The sequence below is a fragment of the Mauremys mutica genome, chromosome 7 (genome assembly GCF_020497125.1).
Source record: "Mauremys mutica isolate MM-2020 ecotype Southern chromosome 7, ASM2049712v1, whole genome shotgun sequence".
Taxonomy (NCBI): Eukaryota; Metazoa; Chordata; order Testudines; family Geoemydidae; genus Mauremys; species Mauremys mutica.
In genome coordinates this window covers 97,168,460-97,191,779 of record NC_059078.1, presented here as the reverse complement: position 1 = coordinate 97,191,779, position 23,320 = coordinate 97,168,460, and the positions used below count along the sequence as shown (strand labels likewise).

At 38.7% G+C, this 23,320-nt stretch overlaps 1 protein-coding gene across 2 annotated transcripts in view; it reads right to left on the bottom strand.

Moving 5' to 3' along the window:
• Positions 1 to 23,320, bottom strand: part of TNKS2 (tankyrase 2) — a 57,880-nt gene that overhangs the window by 5,703 nt on the left and 28,857 nt on the right. The window contains exons 13-24 of one of the 2 annotated variants that reach the window (XM_045023859.1): positions 22,868 to 22,947; positions 22,225 to 22,370; positions 19,658 to 19,823; positions 19,052 to 19,271; positions 14,585 to 14,694; positions 13,748 to 13,936; positions 12,649 to 12,901; positions 11,611 to 11,693; positions 10,744 to 10,864; positions 7,411 to 7,508; positions 6,070 to 6,144; positions 4,246 to 4,351 (exon numbers count right to left, since the gene is read on the bottom strand). In XM_045023859.1, the coding sequence (XP_044879794.1) occupies positions 4,246 to 4,351; positions 6,070 to 6,144; positions 7,411 to 7,508; positions 10,744 to 10,864; positions 11,611 to 11,693; positions 12,649 to 12,901; positions 13,748 to 13,936; positions 14,585 to 14,694; positions 19,052 to 19,271; positions 19,658 to 19,823; positions 22,225 to 22,370; positions 22,868 to 22,947 (1,647 nt within the window). The remainder of the gene's footprint in view (positions 1 to 4,245; positions 4,352 to 6,069; positions 6,145 to 7,410; positions 7,509 to 10,743; positions 10,865 to 11,610; positions 11,694 to 12,648; positions 12,902 to 13,747; positions 13,937 to 14,584; positions 14,695 to 19,051; positions 19,272 to 19,657; positions 19,824 to 22,224; positions 22,371 to 22,867; positions 22,948 to 23,320) is intronic. The other variant, XM_045023860.1, reaches the window with a different exon arrangement.

Sequence of the window (23,320 nt, the reverse complement as noted above, 5' to 3'; positions counted from 1 at the left end):
ATATGGATACTATGGGCACAAACTAAAAGGATCCTAGTTCACATTAATGTAGACTACTCGGGGGACTTACAGTGCAGCACTTCGGTGTGCACTGCTTTTCACACCCCTGTAGTCTAGCCTGCATGGCAACGTAGAGAAGCTCACAAATTCTGTTTCTTTCCAACACTGAGGATGCACTAGAGCTGCAGAGCTTCCTTCAACCCTAAGGCTGTAGTAGCTGCACAGCAGCTCTGCTCGCATTCAACAACTGAGGGTAAGGAGAAGGATTCTTAAAAGTACACCTCTACCCCGATATAACACGAATTTGGATATAATGCAGTAAAGTAGTGACTGGAGTGGGGGGGGGGGGGGGGGGGGGGGGGGGGGGAGGAGCGTGCTGCGCTCTCCGGCGGATCAAAGCAAGTTCAATATAACGCGGTTTCATCTATAACATAGTAAGATTTTTTGGCTCCCGAGGACAGCGTTATATCGGGATAGAGGTGTATAGAAATGTAGGGCTGGTAGGGACCTTGAGAAGTCATCCAGTCTAGCCCCTTGTGCTGAGGCAGGACCAAATTAACCTTGACCGTCCCTGATAGGTGTTTGTCCAACTTGTTCTTAAAAAACACCAATAATAGGGATTCCTCAACCTCTCTTGGAAGCTTATTCCAGAATTTATCTGTCCTTATAGTTAGAAAGTTTTTCCTAATATCTAACCTAAATCTCCCTTGTGGCAGATTAAGCCCAATACTTCTTGTCCTACCTTTAGTGGACATGGAGAACTGTTCACCATACTCTTTGTAACAGCCCTTAACCTATCTGAAGACATCTCAGGTCCCTTCTCGACTTCTTTTCTCAAGACTAAACATACCAAAGTTTTTTAACCTTTCCTCACAGGTCAGGTTTTCTAAACCTTTTATCATTTCTGTTACTCTACTCTGGATTTATTTGGCCACAACTTTTCTGAAGTGTGGCACCCAGTACTCCATTTGAGGCCTTACTAGTGCCAAGTAGAGTGGGATAATTATGTTTCATGCCTTACATATAACACACCTTTTAATACATCTCAGACTGATATTAGCCCTTTTTGAGACTATACCATATCGTTGACTCTTATTTCATTTTGTGATTCATTATAACCTCCTGATGCTTTTCAGCAATACTACCACCTCACCAGTCATTCCAATTTTGTCGTCGTGCATTTGACTTTTCCTTGCTAAGTGAAGTATTTTCCACTTGTCTTTATTGAATTTCACCTTGTTGATTTCAGACGAAATCTCTAATTTGTCAAGGTAGTTTTGAATTCTAATCCTATCCTCCAAAGTGCTTGCAACCCCTCCTAACTTGGTATAATCCAAAAATTTCACAAGCATACCCTCTACCCTGTCAACCAAGTCATTGAAAATACTTAACAGTACTGGACACAGCACTGGCCCTTGTGGGATGCCACTAGATACGGCTTCCCAGTTTGGCAACGAACCATCAATAACTACTCTGAGTACTGTCTTTCAGCCAGTTGTGCACCCACCTACTTGCAATTTCATCTAGACCACATTTCCTTAGTTTGCTTATGAGATCGTCATGTGGAACTGTGTCAAAACCCTTACTAAAAATCAAGATATATCATGTTTACTGCTTCTCCCCATCCACTACGCCAGTAACTCTGTCAAGAAAAGAAATTAGATTGGTTTGGCACGCTTTTTTTCTTGACAAATTCATGCTCACTATTCCTTATCACCCTATTATCCTCTAGTGCTTACAAACTGATTGTTTAATAATTTGTTCCAGTACCTTCCCAAGTATTGAGGTTAGACTGACAAGTCTGATTCCCCAAGTCCCCTTTGTCCCACTTTTAAAGATAGGTACTAGTACGTATGCCCTTCTCCAGTCCTCTGGAGTTCTCCATGAATTCTCAAAGATAATTGCTAAATCATTCCAAGACTGCTTCAGCTAGTTCCTTAAGTACCCTAGGATGAATTTTATCAGGTCCCGCTGACTTGAATACATCTATTTCAGAAGTTCAGGAACAATTTGAACTAAACTGTAAACCTTGTATATGATGGAAACCACTTCAAGTCAGGGACTGCGGCAGTGTTCCCTATGACCTGATTTATGTAAATATTCTTTAACCACTTCTGCCTCTGCAAAGCAATGTTTAGTTATTTGAGCTGGATATTGATTATAAAATTTAATATTAAGTTACCCATTCAAACTGGAAAGTGCTCTACATTGCAGCACTTATCTCTAGAGAGACCTGACATATTCAGTTTCACAAAGATGCACCTTTTTACTAAAAAGGTTTTTAAAATTACATGTAAATATAAAGGTAGTTATAGGATTATTAGGACTGTTTTGTTCAGAGAGGAGATGAACAAGAGAGGACATGACAGAATTGAGACTTATGTAAAATAAAAATGTTATACTGAAAGTAAATAAAAAAACTCTTATTTATCTTGCGTAATAAAAGAACAAGGAGACGTGAAATAGAAATACATAATGAAAAATCATAACCTTTTTTTTAAATACAAACTCATTATTAACTTGTGGAACCATCACAAGATATCACTGAGGTTAAGAGGTTAGCAGGATTAAAAAAGGGGAACATGTATGTAAACATCCATTATCACTCCAGATAGATACAGAATTTGTAAGGGATATAAGTGCTCATGCTTCAGCACATAATCCAACCACTGTCTGACCAGGTTAGGAAGAACTTCCCATACAGATGGGTTATACCATTAAAGGGTTGCCTGCACCTTCCTCTGGGCTGATACTGGCCATTTTCAGAGACAGAATAGCAAATCACTGGTCTGATCTGGTATGATAATTTCTATGTTATTATTATGCCCATCCAAAGCCTGTATGAAAGAAAAACTAAAGTTACACTGTTAAGCACTCAGCTGGGAAATGACAACATTGCATCATCAGCAGCTGACCCCTTTGTATGTAAGCAAGACCATGATCTTTAATTTCAAGATCACATATTATTTGTCAGCTATGTCACATTTTTCTACATGGTTTAGATATACATGGTTGGAATCTTATATGTGTATGCCAGAATTCATTAAAAGATTTTATATGACAAATACACAAACTATTCTTACACAACACACTACAGATGAAGTATAACAGGAGTGATAGCAAAGGTTTGTTGGCATATATAAATCATAAGTCTGTCACCAAGGTAGTGTTGTAGTTTCTTTCTGTTCCCAAGTTATAGTTAAGGCAGACTGTGCTACTAGTTGGGGAAAAATTGCAAACTACATGGCTACAGACAGTTATCTTCTCTGAGGAATTTAATTATGTAAAAAAAAATCTGTCAAAAATATGGAAGACCATTATGATTATAAAAATAGTGTAAGTTTACAAGAATGAAAGTATCTAAGATACCATACAAACATGTATATCTCTGGTTATAGAAGAAAATGTTAAATTGTATTAAAGAAAGTTTGCAATCATGTAACTATCATAATGCATATCCATGAGGGGCAGAATTAAGGTTGGACATGCAATCTTAATTCACATTCTGAATTTTGATTAGTCTGAACTAATTTTTTCCAAATTAAAAAAAAAATCCAAGATGCTTACAACGGACACCACTGGACCACCTTATCCCACCAAATTCTAAGCTCTGCAGTAAGGAGCTGTGCAGATTTTACTTCAGTGAATGTGCAGCTGAGTTTCTTACTATGCAGCTAACTTAGCCATTTAGTGAGTCACTGTGCATATGCAGGGGACAATTTTCAATAGGTTATAACTGTCGAATCAAAACAATTTCACTGGAGCTCAAGAAGACACTTTTGAACAAGGGCTAACATGCCAAATATAAAATCCATCTTGGTCAGAGTTGGTAAAACAAATTGTAAGAAAGCTTCCTCACTCCTACCCCCTTCAAACTGAATCTGCTGACCTGTTTTTCTATTTTTGATCAAACTAAACAACCCCCCCCCCCCCAAATCCATACTTTTCTTTGGGCAAAGACAGGGCAGGAAAATTTAAGCAAAAAAAGCAAAGGGTTCAAAATTATAAGGCAACTGAAAATGGGAATTAGAATAAATATAGCTATAGTTGTCACCTCTGTGATAACACGCAATATTGGTAACAGGCTTTATCAAAATTATGAAAAACTTAACTCTGATTTACATTTTTATTTCCAGTTGTTAATTATATAGCATATTTACCTAAATTTTTGGCACCAACAAAAATATTCCCACCAAGATTAACAGCACTGATAATGGAAGAAAATGTAAATTTCAGAGTTCTTACCATGAAACAGCATCCTTTCATTAGCATGGTTATGATTTTCTTCAGAAACTTCTTTCCTCCTGTGAGTGTATCTTTCCCAGAGTTTTTTGTTACACACTTTTTGAATCTGAAATAATTAAATCAGAATTCAAATTCTATTTTGAAGACAAGACCTTCCAATTTTTTGCTTTATCATTTGAAAAACATTTTGGGTATATCACAATAGATCCACTCCAAAACTGGGAACATTTAGTCAAATTTCTGGAGAAGAAATGAGATTATCTCCCTCAGAGTCTAAGGAATTCAATTTAATTCTTCTTCTAGCATGATATAGTGAGTAAAATCATCATCACCATAAACCTAAGTTAACCAAGCCATTCTGTTCTAAACCACTGTTCAGTGATCTCTCTAAAGTTCTTAGACTGACATTTATCAGGCTTAGTCACAACTTAAAACTTTTTTAAGACTCCAACCCCCAATCCATCCAAACTTTGATAAAATAATTCTCTCCCTCCATTCAAAGAACTGCTAACCTCCTTTTTTAGATTTCTTTACTGGCTTCCTCACTTTTCATATTAATTCAAGCTGCTTATCACCACCTTCAAGACCCTGCACCACCACTCCATCTCTGTTCTCAGTCTCATTCTAAATCCTGCCCCTCAAGTCCTGGTGGATAAAAAAGGATCATTTTTTCAAAAAAAAAATCTGATTTTTAAAATTTAAATTAAATACATTTCTCTTTTTAAAAATAGATTTAAAATTAAATTTTAAATAATTACAACCTATATTAAGGCCCTACCTTACTATGAATAATTACAACTATTTAAATAAATAAAAAAGTAATATGATGCATCAGTGAGCCCTCCTCAAATCTTAATGAGTTAAAGGATGATGCTTTTTAAATTATATATAGAATCAGGGGAAAACATCTTTAAATTTTGAGTTCAACTGAAGTTTTCTAAATATATCACAATGCCCATGTTCTGCATTACATAGCTATATTATTTTCAGTCATTACAAGGGCTGAATTGCCCCTAGAAACTGTAGACAGGAAATGACTATCCCATATATGAGAGATGCTAGGCTGCAGGCAGGAGAGAAGCAGATCTACTAATTCTAAAATCCTGCAGGACAAGGGATCAGATTTTAACCACCTAAAAATGCAGGTAGGCACCTTGTGGGATTTTCGAAAACACTTAAGCAGATTAGGTGCCTAATACCCACTGATTTCCACACCAATGATTTCAATAGGAGTCAGGCACCTAATCTTCACAGTCACTTCTAAAAATTCCAAGGTGCCTATTTGCATCTTTAACTGCCAAAATCCTTTTGAAAATCTGATGCATGGTGACTAGAAATAATCTGCCAATTCACTAACTACAGTTAGTACTTCCTTTGTTTAATAACTTTATTTTTAGAAGCAAAACATGTTTTAATAAGCTTACTTTATCTTATGTATCCAGCACATTTAAAGGTAGCTTTATTTAACTAATAAATGGCGTTTTTATGCATTTTAATAGATTTCCAATTTCCATCCAAATGCAGCTTGACAGATGTCTCAAATATAAAATTATCTTCTAGTAAATAAGAAATGATCATTTTCTAACATAATAAAATAAGAAAATTAAGAATCAGAACAAACGTACATTGAGCTATATAACTGCTTAAATAAATGTGTAGACAGAGTGTATTCTCCTGGTTAGCAAAAGGAAGCATCAAAATTAATGTAAAGTCTATATTTAGCAGCAAATCTACATATATTAATAGTCATACCAACCAATGAAAATGAACCGAAGGGTTGAGCGCATAGCTATCATTTAAGAACTACAAAAATGTGAATGGTACCTTCAGAAAATTGTATTTGTTGAACACTCCACCAGCATGCCCACCATCTCTGTGCTCTCGGACTGTACTCTGCATCTGAAGAATAAGAGTTTTAAGGCTGTACATTTTGGACAAATATTCCAATATTCTTTGTAATAATCAAAACAGTTGATTCTATTCTTAAAAACAGAAGACATCTATTAGCTAAAAATTAGCACTGGATCCTCATCACAACAGGTTTTGTGATTTTTCTACAGAAGTTCAAAGATTCTGAATACTTTGTGGAACATGCAGTGCTAGTTCTTAATTTACACTCTTTAACTGATCACATCTACTTAGAATCACATGCTGTGCAATTATTCAAATACTGGGCAGAAAGTAAAGAAATAATTGATTAGAAACTGGGTCTGGTATATGTAGGGAAATGACTGTAGTGAAGATTTCCATGCTGCAGAAATAATTTTACTTCAGATGGAGACCTCTCAAGTATGTTACTAGAAGGAATGACATTAAGAGAGACAAAGAGTCTTGTCACTTACACTTTGGGCTGGAGTAGTAATTTCTAGCTCAAGACAACACAAATGTGGTAGATTTGATTGAGTGAATGCACTAAAAACAGACATGCAACCACAGCAGTAAGAGCAATGGAAGGGGCTAGCTGCCTGAGTACGTACCTAGTACCTTGGATTGATACACAGCCTGCTGCGGAGGCTACACTTACGTTTTTAATACGCCAGTTCAATTAAAGATAGTGCTGGTATGTCTCCTCAAGCTGGAAATTATACCTCCAGCTTGAAGTGTAGACATACAGTAGAAAACCTCAGAGATATGAACACCAGAGTCATCTGACCATCTATCAGAGGTCAACTGAACACCATGTGAAACTGGAAGTAACCAATCAGGCAGCAGCAGAGACAAAAAAAATTAAAAATAAATGCAAATACTGTAGTGTGCCTGTACTGCATCTTAAAGGTAGACACATCTGGGCTGCCTGTCCCCACCCCTAGCCCTAACTTCACCCCAACACGCAGGGGGAACCTGGCCTGGTGTGTGAACTGCTGGAGTTGGAGCTGCATTTTGTTCAGAGTTATGAACATTTCAGAGTTATGGACAATCTCCATTCCCGAGGTGTCCATAACTCTGAGGTTCTATTGTATGCTAAGCTGTGGACATGTCAAGCATGGATTATAACAGTGGGACAGCACTGACAAAGGAAAAATGGAATAAGTGTCTTGATGCAAGCTTTAATCCATTACGTTTAGTAGTATTTGAGTCTTATATTAATAGTCTACTGGAACTCATGCGTCTACCCATAAGTGACAATGCTAAAAAGGATTTGAGATGCTAGGCAGCAAAACATACCTCCTCTTCCACTGACTGAAATTCCTTATCATCAGGAGAGAGATCTATAAGAATTGTTCCACTACCAGAAGTATTCAAAGTGAGGTATGAGTTAAGACCTATAAATACAATGAACGCACATATTTCAGACGCAGAGAACAAAAATTAAAAACAGGCATAGCGCAATTTCCCAGGAATGAAAAGGTGGAAGATGCCATATAGAGACAAAGGTAAAGAAAAGGGGAACATTTGTGATTTTAAAGTTATATTAACTTTCAGTTTAAGTCTCACTTAAGTAGTTTAAAGTTTTAGTTTTTTAAAACATATTTTGATTTGCCTTTGTAATTCTGCTTCTCTGAAGGTATCATGCAGGATACTCATTTCTTGGCCTCAGCTTCCTAGCTAAACACAGGCAGAATCTAATGGTAATAGTGGTGGCCAGGGCCATAAGCCAACTTCCCTCATCCCCACAAGTGATTGTGAACCACCTGAGACCTCCGCCATCCCTGAAACATTTCAGTCAGTCAGTTCCTACCTGAGTCCCAAGTAAAAGATCCCTAAAGTAATAGGCCTGTCACCTAACATTTTACAGAAAAATCATGCTTCAGAAGAAGAAAAATTTAAAGCACAGGTATCTGTGACCTAAACAGAGCCCATCCAAACTCAGGGGGGTGGGGGGGGGGAGAGAGAATGTGTGTCTTCTGCAAGACTTCTTTTCCCATCTACCAATAAGATTTCTCACATTGAGCATTAGAGCACCTGCTCAAATACATCGGGCAAGTGTCACTCTTCTCTCTCTGAAGTCATACCATAAGACAGAGGGTCCTTAAAATGGGATAGAATGAGGTGTACCTTTGTCAGGGCCCTTATTACTATAAGAATTAGTATCTAGACATATCAGAGCACCTCTGAAGTAGTTAAGACATCCCTTGCTAATGTGGCCTATTCTGGCTGTCACAAGCAGTTCCTTCTTCCTCAGACCTCCCATTTCTCCTTTGAGAAGGGGACCTGATCCATCATTCTCTAGGAAGAAAGTACGTAGAAAGATTTAGAAATACTGACGCAATGGTCTCTTCTGAATTGCATGTGCCCAATTCATATGCTTTGGAAACTACAAATACAGATGTGGGCATGAGAGCATCTTCTGGCTCTAGCATATCCTTGTGGCCCACAAACATCCTGAGCCATAAGGATGATGTATTTCTGGTGGGGCTGCCACAGAATCCAGTTATCTATGGGGTCAGGATGAGACAACGTAGTTCAGCATGAAATCTAAGGACTGAAACAATGGTTGCAACCAGACTCTGTGTACAGAAGGCACCAAAACCTGCTGGTGATGAGATCAGGGCTTCACACACAGAAGAGAGCTGACTGTTGAAGCATAACTCTGACCTCTGCACAAGAATTCTTTGACTGTGCTGAGATCTACTTTGGGTTTTTTACAGTATTTACTACCTTCGTCTGCAAGTGTTTCTGGCTCAGATTATGCTGCAGAGCAATAAGAGAACTTTAAGGCAGTCTCCAAACCCAGGAAGCCAAAGTCTGATGCTGGCTATCCTCAGGACCCTCTCTGTTGAAAGCTCCAAACACACCAACAAACAACTGCAGCTTGATATGGAGGCCAACACCAATTCTGATAATGCCAAGAATTCTGAATGAGTTGGCAAATAACTGGCAATCATTTATAGGATTTAAGAACTCTGGGCATCCCAGCAATGCTTTCTGCCAGGAGCCCATGATGTCTGAACAGTCAGCAAACACTTGACTAGGGGTTTCCCTCTGGAACTCTCTGCTGGGAGCCTATGCTCATTGATCTGTGGCTGGAACCTAGCAAATTATATAAAAGTGTCTGGAGGCAAGACACTTTGACTTAACAAGAAAAGCATCAAAATGAAGCTCCAAAAGAAAGTTCTAGTTAACCCTGAAACAATGGGTCCACTGTATCCAGGGAAGGTTGCAAATGCACTAAAGCACCAGAACACTGAGGCAAAGCACAGAGACCTGAGGAAAGCTCCACAGCTTGAGTATTAAGTCAAATGAGGCGAGGCAAAGCTCTGAAATATTCAGGTAAGGAGTTGAACATCTAGAGATGACAATGCTAAGGCCTTTCAAGGCAAAAGAGCTGAAAATCTCTAAAGAACCTGCTCAAACTGCAAGACCAGGGCTCTAGGGACCACTCAATGTACTTTGGTTAGAGTGTTTGACTGCAAATTCAAAGATAACAGATGAGACCCAACTGGAAAGCAAGGACACTGTATAAAATGATACTTGCAGCAGCGAAAAACTACACTGGAAACAGGAACAGACTGGCAGCTGAAGAGATAGCTCCCACCCAGAACACCTTCACTGATGGCAATTAAGAAGCAACTGACTGTTCAAGGGACAGCTACTGAAGCTCCAGGGAGATACCTGAACATGATGAAGTGGTTGTTTTGTGGCCCTGATTACTACTGCTGCTCTTAAGGGCCAAAAAAAACCTTTAGAGTGTGGGGAGTTCTGCTTGTTTTATACTAGAGTTCAGATTTGGGAGTGAGAATCCACAAATGGTGTCTAGAGAAAAAAATCCAACCAATTCTAACTAATATTATTCCATTTCTATGAAATGTAGTGAGACAATAGTAGCCAATGTTTCAATATAACAGAATCAATACAGTGTGCTCTTTATTTTTTTCTTCAGCTGTAGTCCAACAAAACATGTTATTCCTATGATTGTGCTGTCATCAACAATGCTGAAAAAAAAAAAAAGAGGTTTTTATCATAAAACTCAGTGCAAGTTGAAGTTGTTAAACAAAGCAGCTATGCTAATTTCAGCTCCACTGGAAAGATACCAACTATTTTTTTTTTTTAAAAGAAAAATATTTTAAAATGTCAATTATCCTTTTGGGAAAAAGGACACAGCCCGTGTCACTCAGTAAAAAATAATTCACTTTTCAATCTGTATTGTGATAGCACATAAGAACCCCAGTCACTGACCAGAACCCCACTGTGTAGGTACAAATAGAACAAAGAAATAGTCCCTGTCCCAAAACACTTACAATCAAAGTTCTCTAAATCTACAATCCAACTAATGAAAGTAAACGTGGACAATGACCATGATAAAGCAGTCAAATATTAAAAGGCAACTGAATGCTGGTGTTCATGATAATTTATACCACTAGTGAAAGCTTCTCACACAAGCTTCAAGTTGAAAGACAGTGTATATTGCCAGTAAGCACAATTTTACATTTTGTTGTATAAAGAACTGCATTATCAGCTCTTTCTAATAAGAGATGATTTGGAACAAAACTGGTAAAGTTTATAAAAATGAACTCTATATTAAAGCAGTGCCACTCCAGTAATTTGATAAAAATATACCTTGCTGTCCAGAGATCAGTCTCTCAACTCCTTTAATGATTTTATGCCTATGTCCATAAGCATTGATCCCAATTTCCTTTAACTCTTTGTGGCCCATTTCAACCAATACATCCAGTGTTATCTAGAGCAAAGCACAATATAATTTGTTTAGATTGCTGTATACATTTTAATAAAAATTTCATGACAAATATTTCATTAGAAAGGATCAATAATAACCTCAGAAATAAAATTTATGACAATTTAGTTAGGTTATAAAACAGAGTGGTGTACAGATATGCCAGCCTCTGGAGACCTGTATATTAGGCAGCAGAAGAAAAATTAGGGAAGTTTTAAAACAAGCCGTAGTTATAAAGGAAGCCATAAAACAAGTGAAGATATTTTATAAAGTATATTAAATTAAAATTAGATTAATGGTAACAAGAGTCACATTCTGAATGTTTTAATGTAACAGTTCATCCTTGGCTTTGTGTCTACTGTCTTCCCTAGCATGAAATTTTGCTTTTGAACAACATAAAACATGCTACAAGTCATAGCAGAATTGCTGTCATCTTCCCCATTTTTTTGTTCATCATTTTGCATGACCCTACCTAAAAAATAGGCCAGTGGTACTGCAAGAGTCACTTCCCTGACTGGGGAATTTCACTTTCAGGATATATTACCAAGCTAACAGAATAGTCTACACCTTCATAATTACTACACATAATTTCATGATATTCACTTCCTACTGACTTCATCACCTGTGCTAAGATAACAGAAACAGGAACTTAACCTGTTGGTCTTAAATTGCAAGTACTATCCTTCCTCCCACTTCAAAAAGGAACCCACTGGTAGAGTTTTCTAACCCAATATTTGTATACAGCTACTCACTTGCTCTCTCTCAAATACGTCAATCAGATGTTCAAGTCCAAGATTTCTCACAAACTGATTTATGCTAAAATCTACACCTGGAACTGAATATAAAGAAGAATATATAAGATATTTTCACATTCATATTATCTAAAACACAGTATAATCCATACTTACACTTCTGCAATAAGGGGAAATACAAGAATTTTTAAGTATCAGAGGGGTAGCTGTGTTAGTCTGGATCTGTAAAAGCAGCAGAGTGTCCTGTGGCACCTTATAGACTAACAGACGTATTGGAGCATGAGCTTTCGTGGGTGAATACCCACTTCCTCGGATGTATGTGACGAAGTGGGTATTCACCCACGAAAGCTCATGCTCCAATACGTCTGTTAGTCTATAAGGTGCCACAGGACTCTTTGCTGCTTTTAAAGAATTTTTAAGAGAGTTGGTAACATTAAGAAAAATATTTAAGTTATGAATAAGACACAATTATATATTACTGTTTCTGGTGGCACCTAGAACACATTAGGTTCTTTATAAAAATAGAAATACATGGTCCTGGCCTCCAAAACAAGTAAGTGTTGAGCTACTAATGCTGCATATTTAAGCAATGAACAGAAGTTATTAAAGCAACCTTGTTCATAAATTATCAGTCTTGCAAATCTTTTAGAACCTGTGATACCATTTAATTGTGTATAAGACCATTCCAATAAGTATTTATTTGATTTCTATTTAAAACCTGATTTATCAGTAAGAGTCTATCTGGAAAAAAATGCCTGAAGACCCCTGCCCAAGAGTTAAAATTTTTGTTCTTTTGGCTATCTGCTCCTTATCAAGCCACAGTTGGAAACAGAGATAACAGAAGGCGAAGGTGGTTAATGCATAAATTGAAAATTCTAGTAAGAGCTGAAGAGTACCCACAAAAATCACTAAATTAGATAAAAATACTGAAAAAGAAAATTATTTTTCAACAAAATCATGCTTTACTTAACTTTATTTATATAAACTACTCAAGAGTCATTAATTCACATTTACAATTAGAACAAAAATATGCCTCACCTTCCTTTTTCTCTAAAACAATTGCTCCCTCTGCACCATTTGTACCGACAACTGAAGGGAGTTCAGAAAAGCTACCAGATAAGTTGTCAAGGCTACTGGCAGCAGACAGATTGGATGGGCTGGATGGAACGGAAGACAGGGAATCAGCCGTAGGTCCGGTGGTTTGAGATACATTTATAACCTGAGGTTTATAACAAGATGGCAACGCAGAAGGAGGCATAGCAGCTGTCAACAGCGCATTAACATCATCTGCCTAAATATCAAAAGATAGTTTATTAAAATGGAGGAAGCCTTCCATGCAAAGTTATTTTCTGGAATAAAGGTAATTAAATACTTGAGAAAATTAAGCCCAAAGCCATAGCGAACAAATATGTAAGTATAATGCAAACATTTCAACCAATTAAAAAGCAATTTCATTTAAACAAGATTTAAACAAAACATAACTTAAACAATGTTTTTTTTAAAAAACATGTTCTAAATTAAAAGTGCAATACATGTATTTTTTGATATTTGTAACTTTTTTCCAGATAAACACAAGGTCAAACAAAACTCATTACTAATTTACTTTAGAAACAAGAAATCCCAATTTGAAGCAAGATGATCCATTCAGCATTACTCTGAAAATGTGAAGCTTTTGATTGTATTATAATACTCTAAAACAAAACCTTAAACAGCCTGATTAAGTTGTATAAAATTAGAAGGTTTTAATAAAGTTAGACTAAATTTCACCTCTAACACAGTTTTTTGAAGTCAAATATATTAGCCAGTAAAATAGGTAGATCAAGTACCCAAAGTAAAATTAAAAATAGATAAATGTCAATTCTGGAAGAAACCAATGTTTGTTTTCTTTCTCCATCAGGCAGTCAGAAGTACTTTGCAGCAATCTTGCGCAAGAGAACAGAGAAAAGATGTATCCGGGTGTACTGGGGCTTGCATAACCAAACATGCATAAACACCCAAGAAACCAGAGTTTATAAATTGTGCACTAACTCCAAATTTGTACTTTTATTCAAAGTGTCTAAGAGCATCTTATATAAACCAGGCAAGCAACCACTAGCTGCAGCTAAGCACAAATTTCTCAAAAGATCCCATCACTTACGGTGACCAGGTCTAATGGTGTTTGTCCTTCCTGGTTTTTCAGAGTAGGATCAGCTCCATGTGCCAATAACAAGGCACAAAGCTGTGTCCTTCCTTTCTGGGCTGCTTCATGCAAAGGTGTGAAAGCCCATTTGTCCGTAGCATTCACACACGCATTATACTTTATAAGTAAAGCTGCTACATCTACGTGCTGGAAAATAAAATATCCTGTTACATTCCAGATGGTAGTTTAATAATTCTGAGAGTTTTGGTATATTAATCAACTCTTTTTGTAACTTCATTCTGGATTTTCCTAGAATTGATCAAAAATAAACACTAACAAAACAGAAGAGACTATTCTGAACTACAATGTACCTGTGTATAATTAAGTCATTTTCTTTCATAAAACAGAAACAGACCAAACCAGAATCCCAAATACAAACTCCTTTGAATTTAAGGAGAGCTTATTTCCTGCTCTGGGTTCACAGATGTCTGAAATCTCACAAGATCACCCACAGAACCATAAGTGAAATCTTTACTAGTGAAATTCTACTAGTATGCACAAGTGAAAAGCAGTTTTACAGGACATCTTTTAGGCTGCTTGTTTTTATGATAGTTTTTGAATGACATTTCTCAACATAATTCCCAACAGTGATTTTACAAATTTAAAATCTTCACTTCTGCAACAGTCAGTTGAATTTGATCTGCAGTTATAATTTTTAAGTAATTCCAAATAAGGTGATATTATAACACAATGACAAAAGCTTTTTAGAGATTGTCAGGCTACACAATTAATGCCAATAAAAGCATCATAGCACAACTTTTTTGTTCCAAAAGATAGTAAGTTAGAGATTCTTACCCCATAAGATGCAGCATTATGTAGAGAAATCAACCCTCCTTTATCCTGTGCATTCACATCAGCTCCATGCTGTAACAGGTACTCTGCAACCTCCAAATTGTTGTAACCAGCTAACAGGCAGTTAAGGAAGGAAGAGAAAAACTGTCACCAGAATAATTATTATGATTAAATAAAAAAAAAATATTTTTAAATCACATCTGAGAGAAAAAAGTCTGCAAATAAATAGCCAAACTGTGCTATGCTGTGTGAAACCATTTACTACAACTATGGAACAAATTAATGCCGTGTATTCAATTCCACAATAAATGTCACTTAGTCAATTTGCAAAGAGAACTCCAGTGCTATATGTTTTTTTTAATATTTCAAATGTTTAAGCAAGCACATACTCCGATTCAACATCTTTATTTGAAAATAAAGGTGTTAACTATCTGCACCTAGACATTTGGCGTTGAGTATTAAGATTTTCCAAAATAAAAATTAATGGATTTCAAATCAGCATTGATTTTGGAAAATCTAAATTCTCCATTTACCAAGAGTTATATTTCTAATGGAGTGAGCAATTAAATAGAAAACTTCAGGTAAGCATTGTCATTCTGATGGACAAGAAAATTCTGTTCCACTCCTCTGATAAAAACAGCCCACTTTCATGCCACCCATCTCTGTCTCTGTTCTCCAGCAAGTTTTCTTCTACCTTCTTTCACCTCTTCTACTGAATCCCACCTAGCTGTCAACCCCTTGCAATCTGTTCTGCTGGCCCCACATTAGCAAAGTCACTGTACTGACAGGGTATCAACTACATGTCGTCTCCCCTTGCTGGTGCCTGGTTTTAAGGAGAAATTGGGGAGGCAAGGCAAGCAGGAAGGGTACTTGTCAATAAGGACATTCCTCATTACAGGTGAGAATCCTGATTTGGTGTGTCTCACTAAAAACTCACTAGATTTGACAAGATCAGGTTAACAGTTCAGGTTACTACAGATAACATACTTGACATCAAACCAAAAAAGCAAGATAAAGAAAAGTTAAGCCACCTAACAGAATATACCTTCTATTCCTTTGCAACAGACGGTTAAGCAGCATACTTTTTTACACCTTGCTTTTGTGTTGCATATAGCAAACAATTATCTAATAAAATTTGTACATTTACTTCCCAGTTTTTTAAAAAAAGGGAATGTTTAAGCATTAGCTGTAACATCCCCATGCAAATCCACACAAGCCCTGCTTTTCTCTTCAACCCGTTGTCCCTTGGAATGGCAGCCTGTAACAGTCTTGGGCCAATGAACTTGTCACAGGAGATCCTCCTGAGATAAACCATGAGACGTTTACAGGACGCAGAGTCTAGCACAGTAAGAAAGCTTGGGGCTCAGCTCGCCAGGAGTTTGCCTGCCAGTTCTGTCTCATCCTGTAGAGTCTAGGGGCTGCGACATTAAGAAGAGGACAAATGGAGATTGCTGTGTAGGGGTTTGAGGGAGGGTAACAGAAACTATACTGTCAAATACAAGCATTCAAAAATAATGAGACTGGCTTAAGTATAATACAATTTAGAAACAAATCATATTTTTGTTTGCCTACTGATTTTTGAGCCTTTAGATGTAAGTCACCCACCCCTAAATTGGGTATGATCATTTCGGATTCAAAGGTCAATTTTAAAGGGACAGAAGTGCCAACCTCTCCTTTGCCTGCTTGGAGAAGACTCCACTTATCCAGCTGCCACTCGGTCCTTCTCCCCATCACTATCCTGCTTCTCCCTCCTGGTCTTCCCTGTCCCACTCACATTGTTCCCCCATGCTACCTACATCTCATGTCTTCCATCTGCTTCCTTAATATTTGCTCTCCCTATCTCCCCAGTTTATTGTTCCTCATATTCTGCTTCCTGCCTCTATTTCCTTATACTTCTCCCAACTTGCCCTTCTTGTCTTCTCCGTCTTCCCTCCCATATTCACCTGCTCCTCACAGTGCTCTCCTTTGCTTCTTTGGCAGAACAGAGAGCCACCATCTTCACTGAGGGCAGCTAGATTTCACTATCTTTGCAAAGAGCAGCCTAAATTTCTTCATGAATAGGCTGTATAGAAATGGTGACTATCTTAACTGATGGCAACCTATTGGCTCAATTCCAATGAAAATAATACAAAACACCTACCCAGCCAGTGTTAGTTCCAGTCCCACCCTAGGGCAGAAATGTGGAAAAGGTTTCAAGGCATGTTGCTGCCATGAGGAGAGGAGGAATTTTGAGTAAGGAGATAAATAGGGATGAGTGGCAGGGAGGAGAGACGGGCTGGGGGACTCAGGTGAAGGGTTGGGAGTTACATGAGATGGGAGGGTAGGGACACTGGGAAGGGGGACATGGAGATGAGTGGTAAGGAGACAGGAAGAGGAGCAAGGGCACCTGCCAGCCCCCCATTCTCGCTTCTCAATGTGTGCATCATAATCTGGAAGGGCTATTTCTCCTTGGAGGTCTGTGTCTCTCTCCTTATCTGTGCATGTGTGCCAGAAATGGGGAGACCACTGCCCATACGTGGGGGTCTGGCCTCCCCTCATGTGAGCGGGGATAAGGGGGTGGGGCTTATCTTTCTGGTAGTGTCTGAGTCCTTTTGCCTACCACCCTTCATGTGATCTCGGGGCACCAGCCCCCCTTGGGTGTCAGAATTTCTCTCTACCTGCCTCATGTAAGCTGGGATCTGGGGGACCTCGTCGGGATGGGGAGTACGGGGGAGCGGGAGGTGTCAAAGACTTCTCCCTGCAAGCATCTGGGTGAGAAGCTGAGAACAGGCATACCAGGAGTATGCATCAAGAACACACTGTATATCAAAGGCTCTCCAACACTGGGGGTCAGGGAAGGGAGAAATGGGAACAGCCAAGGACATTAATGGAGCAGTTCATACATCTCAGAGTTACTGTTACACTTTATTCATCTCCATAAGATGTTCTCATTCAGTTGAGATCATCACATTGAGATGAACAGGCCACTTCACACCTCTCAGAGTCTCCTAGGCTTTCAGGATTATCCTGTCACAGAAGTACATTTCCTCTCTAATGAATCTAACCAAGGGCTTGTCTACACTACCAAGTTTAGTTATGTTAAAACTTATGTCGACACCCAAAAATCAACAAAACAAAAAATCGCCAAAGGGTGTTCACACTTGCTCCTTCTGTCGACAGATCATATCCACATTGGGGACACCATCATTGACAGGGTGAGCAATGCACCGTGGGTATACATCCCACAGTGCAGTGTTGCGGGAAGGAAGAGCTGATCGCTGCATATCTTGGGATTCTCTCCAAATTCTCCCACAGCCCCCTCAGCTGCCAAGAGCAGCATCATGAGTAGTTATGTGAGCTCTCCATTTTGAGGAATGGCAAAGCAGCACAGCAGTCTGTCCTCCTCCCTCTGCAGCAGCAGAACAGGAGCATTCCAGTTACTTGCTCTGTTTGTTTACCAAATGGAGCAGTACGCAGATACTGCCTGGAGCTTTGAAAGGGGAGGGGTGCATGCCTGCAGGGCAGCAGAGATCAAAACACTGAGCAGAGCAATCAGGGCAGGCATTGTGGGATACTGGCAAAAGCCAGTTCTGTCAACAAAACAAACAGCAATGTCCACAATGGCTCTTCGTCAACAATAAAGGGAGGGGAAAAAACAAAAGTCTCAGGTGGGTGGAAGTTTTTTGTCGCCAAAACTGGGCGTTTTTCATGACAAAAATCCCATTGTAGTGTGTACGCTCTTGCTGTTTTGTCACCAAAAGGCAGTTTTTGGCAACAAAACTTGGTAGTGTAGACAAAGCCCAAGTCAACTAAGGGCATGTCTACACTAAAAACTTAAGTCAACCTATGTTAGGTCAATTTATGGCCACCACATTAATTGTGGTGGCTCATGTCCACACTACACCTCACCAGTAGCGCTTCCACCGACCAAAGAGGGGCAGTGTGGGGGGGCTGAAAGTCTGGGAGCCCAGCTGCTCCCCACCCCAAGGATCTCAGCTCCCTGCTGTGAGCCTGGCTACCCCCAATCCCCGCTGGGAGCAAGGCAGTTACCTCGTGCTCCTAGTTGGGGAGCTCTGCACCCAGAGCTCGGGCAGCTGCTGTGCTCGGTGCAGCCAGGCTCCCAGCAGGAAGCCAGGACCCCGAGGTCAGCTGGGCTCTAGCTGGAGCCCCCCCACCTGCCCCAGGGTGACAGCCCGAGCTATGAGCAGCTTTCCTGTTAATTTCATGGCTCCAGCATGGAGCCATGCAATTGCCAACAGCCAATGTGAGTCACCCACAATGTCTATATGGACACTGCATCACTCTAACTACACAAACATAAGCCCGTCACCTCTCACGGAGGTGGAGTTATGATGTCGGTGTAGTGGGGCACTTACATTGGTGGCAGCAAGGTTGTAGTGTGTACACTGACATAATTAGGGTGACCTAAGCTGCCATACGTCGACCTAAGTATGGACTAGGGCTAATTGTTTAGTATTTAACAGCGCTAACCTGCTAAATGTAGTGGTGTTGAATGTCTTCCTTGTGTGTCACGACAATTTACATTGTCCGGTGAACAAAGCTTCTTTACTCGGGCCAAACAACCCTTCTTGGCAGCATCTAGCAAAGCTGCATCTCCTCTAAGTAGGTCTTGAATATCAGTATCACCATCTTTAACAAGATCCAAGGCAGTATTTCCATCTCTGTTCTTCTTTGTGGAGTCAGCACCATGCTGCAGCATATAAAAAGCCCAGAAGAAATTAAGTACTCATCTCACTTTAGCAATTGTCAAAAATGGAAATAATCAGAATAAGTATTTCTAGCTCTTAGATAGCTTATATACCCCATTGGTAATTTATTTCCATTCACATTCAACTTGTGTAGAGAAAAGCTATCATGTATTCAAAAGAATAAAAGTCCACACATTGCGAGAGGAAGGACAGTGTACCCGTAAAACTTATTTCTTAATTTAAAAATTCAGATGTTTAATAACCATTGATTGGAAACCTGACCTGAATAAAATCCAATTTCTCACAGAAGCCCTGCCCCGTACTTCGGATTAAACATGACATACTTATTTCCAACAATTAACCTCCTCTCTATCAATCTGTAGAGTACCTGTAATAGAAGTTTGCAGATCTCATATTTTCCTTTTGCTGCAGCTTCATGTAAGGGAGTGAACTTCCACAAATCAGCTACATTTACAACTGCACCATGTTTAACAAGCAGTTCTGCTACTTCATAGTGACCATAGGAACAAGCATTGTGCAAAGGGACGAGACCTCTGAAAATAAGATTAAACAAGCTTCTCTGAATACATACTACACTTTAGGGTTACATCATTCTGTCAAAAACAGCTCTAACTTTATTACACCATGAATATTCTACAACTTTTCTAAAAACAATCAATTTTTTTGAACCTTTGAAGAGAAATCAAGCCATTAAAATATGAAAAATAGGTAGTTACCTATATATTTAGAGATGCTGTAAGACTAATATTTAATTTTGCCATTGTGTACAGGTATCCCTTGTGAATGCATGTTTGCCTTTCAATGGCTTTAAATCTTTAAAAATCCAGTGCTAAAAAATGCTCATTACTTCTTTTGTCAACTAAAGTGGCCTTAATTTTATCAATGAGGATAACTGTGAACAGATGAACATAAGGCCATACTACGTCAGACCAACGGTCCATCCAACTCAGTATCCTGTCTTCCGACAGTGGCCAGTGCCAGGTGCTTCAGAGGGAACGAACAGAACAGATCAGGGATCAGCAACCTTTCAAAAGAGGTGTGCCGAGTATTCATTTATTCACTCTAATTTAAGGTTTCGCGTGCCAGTAATACATTTTAACATTTTTAGAAGGTCTCTTTCTAGAAGTCTATAATATATAACTAAACTATTGTTGTATGTAAAGTAAATAAGGCTTTTAAAATGTTTAAGAAGCTTCATTTAAAATTAAATTAAAATGCAGAGCCTTCCCCCCCCACCCCCCTGCCCCGCTAGCCAGGATCCAGGCAGTGAGTGCCACTGAAAATCAGCTTGTGTGCCGCCTTCGGCTCGTGTGCCATAGGTTGCCTACCCCTGGAACAGATAGTCATCAAGTGATCCATCCCCTGTTGCCCATTCCCAGCTTCTGGCAAACAGAGGACAGGGACACTTCAGAGCGTGGTTTTGCATCCCTGCCCATCCTGGCTAATAGCCATTGATGTAACTATCCTCCATGAACTTTCTAGTTCTTTTTTGAATCTTGCTATAGTCTTGGCCTTCACAACATCCTCTGGCAAAGAGTTCCACAGGCTGATTTGTGTGTTGTGTAAAGAAATACTTCCTTTTGTTTGTTTTAAACCTGCTGACCCCTAGTTCATGTGTTACGAGAAGAGTAAATAACACTTCCTTATTTACTTTCTCCACACCCGTCATGATTTTATAGGCCTCTATCATATCACTCCCCAGTCGTCTCTTTTCCAAGCTGAAAAGTCCCCATCTTATTATTGTCTCATATGGAAGCTGTTCCATATCCCTAATAATTTTTGTTGCCCTTTTCTGCACCTTTTCCAATTCCAATTTTTTTTTTAGATGGGACGACCAGATCAGCATGCAGTATTCAAGATGTGGGTGTACCATGGATTTATATAGAGACAAATCATTAGGAAAGGGATAGCCTTTGACTGCCATAGCACACAGAGTGGATGTTTTCAGACAACTATCCACAATGACTCCAAGATGTTTCTTGAGTGGTAACAGCTAATTTAAACCCCATCATTTTATATGTATAGTTGGGATGATGTTTTCCAACATGCATTACTTTGCATCAACACTGAATTTCATCTGCCATTTTATTGCCCAGTCACCCAATATTGTGAGATCACTTTGTAAGTCTTTGCAGTCTGCCTGGGACTTAACTATCCTGAGTAGTTTTGTATCATCTGCAAATTTTGTCACCTCACTGTTTACCCCTTTTCCCAGATCATTTATGAATATGTTGAACAGTACTGGTCCCAGTACTGATCCCTGGGGGACGCCACTATTTACGTCTCTCCATTCTGAAAACTGACCATTTAGTCCTACCCTTTGTTTCCTATCTTTTAAACAGTTACTGACCCAGGGGAAGACCTTCTCTTTTATTCCATAACAGTTTACTTTGCTTAAGAGCCTTAGGTGAGGGCCGTGCCAAAGGCTTTCTGAAAATCTAAGTCACTGGCTCACCTTTGTCCACATGCTTGTTGACCCCCCCCACTCAAAGAATTCTAGTAGATTGGTAAGGCATGATTTTCCTTTACAAAAACCATGCTGAGTCTTCCCCAACAAATCGTGTTCATCTACATGTCTGATAATTCTGTTCTTTACTATAGCTTTACTATAGTGTGATACTTATGCTGATGTTTAAAATGCATATTCTGTACCATATAGACACATCACTATTTCTCACTTGTGTGTTTTGACTGGCCTAAAGTACATGATTCAGGTCCTGTAGACTATATGGTGGGTATATTTTAAAGTCCACACTAGAGTGAGTGAGAATTTCTTATAGCGTTATATAAGAAGGATTTTCCAAAGAAATATAAAGTATCTGAAGTAAGACAGAACACAAATCAGTCAGCAAAATTCAAGGACTCATAACTACCACAAAACACAGACAACATCTTTCAAGTACTTGTATAAGTAGTACTGGGAAGAGTACTCACCCTTTATCTTTTGCATGAACATCAGCACCATGCTGAAGAAGATACTCAACCACAGACACCCTGTTATATCCTGCTGCAAAGTGAAGTGGTGTGGACTGACGCCCTTCAATATCTCTGCAGTTCACACTCTGAACTGTACATAACTTCTGTGAAACAGACAAAATATACATTACTATACATATAACAAAAAACAAGCATGTAGACACTGGTCATAAAATATTGTTCTGCATATCTGATTTGAAAAATTACTTCTATTTACCAAAACCAGAAGATTTAATAATACTCATTATAATCTGTACATGACATTTAATTTGTCAATGAGTTTTTACATAAAGGCTTTACTTTTCAGAGATCCTGTATCTCTGACAGAGTGAAGAGAATCACCTGTTTCCCTCTCTTTAAACCTGTAACTATTGTCAGAACTATTTCTTTTCAATGAAGAACTGAATGGGACTCCAGAAAAATGGTCAATATTACTCTTTAAATCTGACCAGGGGATTTTTGCGCAGTAGGAGGGGAATCGGGACCAGGATCATGAGTCTACAGCACTCAGACTGAGAAAGGCTCTCCCTCTTTTTAAGCAACATAAATACAGTTTGACAAAATATGCATGCTAGTAAATATTAAAACTGCATAGTCTTACTTTTACAGTATCCACATCTCCTGCCTTTGCAGCTTCCAGCAACTGTCGATCTGCATCTGAATTACCTAATGGGATGCCTTCTACAAAAGAAAATAGGGCTATAAAGAAAGCAATTGTTTGTATTTTTAGAGTTTATTTAACTGAAGGAACATTTAAGATCAGACTACTATATAATACATCAAGGGCTGCTCTTAAGTAAGTCAGGACATTCTAGTCAATGTATGTCTTTTCATATAATCCCCAAAATTTAACTTGTGGTTATACCCTCGAATTCACAGGTTTCCAAAATTGTGTTAATTTGCCCCTTGCATTGTCCTCAACTTTGGAATATTGCAGAACCAGTCAAACTTCCCTATTCAGTCTCTGAATTTCAATTATCCCTAAAAAGCTTATATATTTAGCTTATAAATTTATTATTCATGGCTTTTTTTCCACTGAAAAAAAATCTCTAAG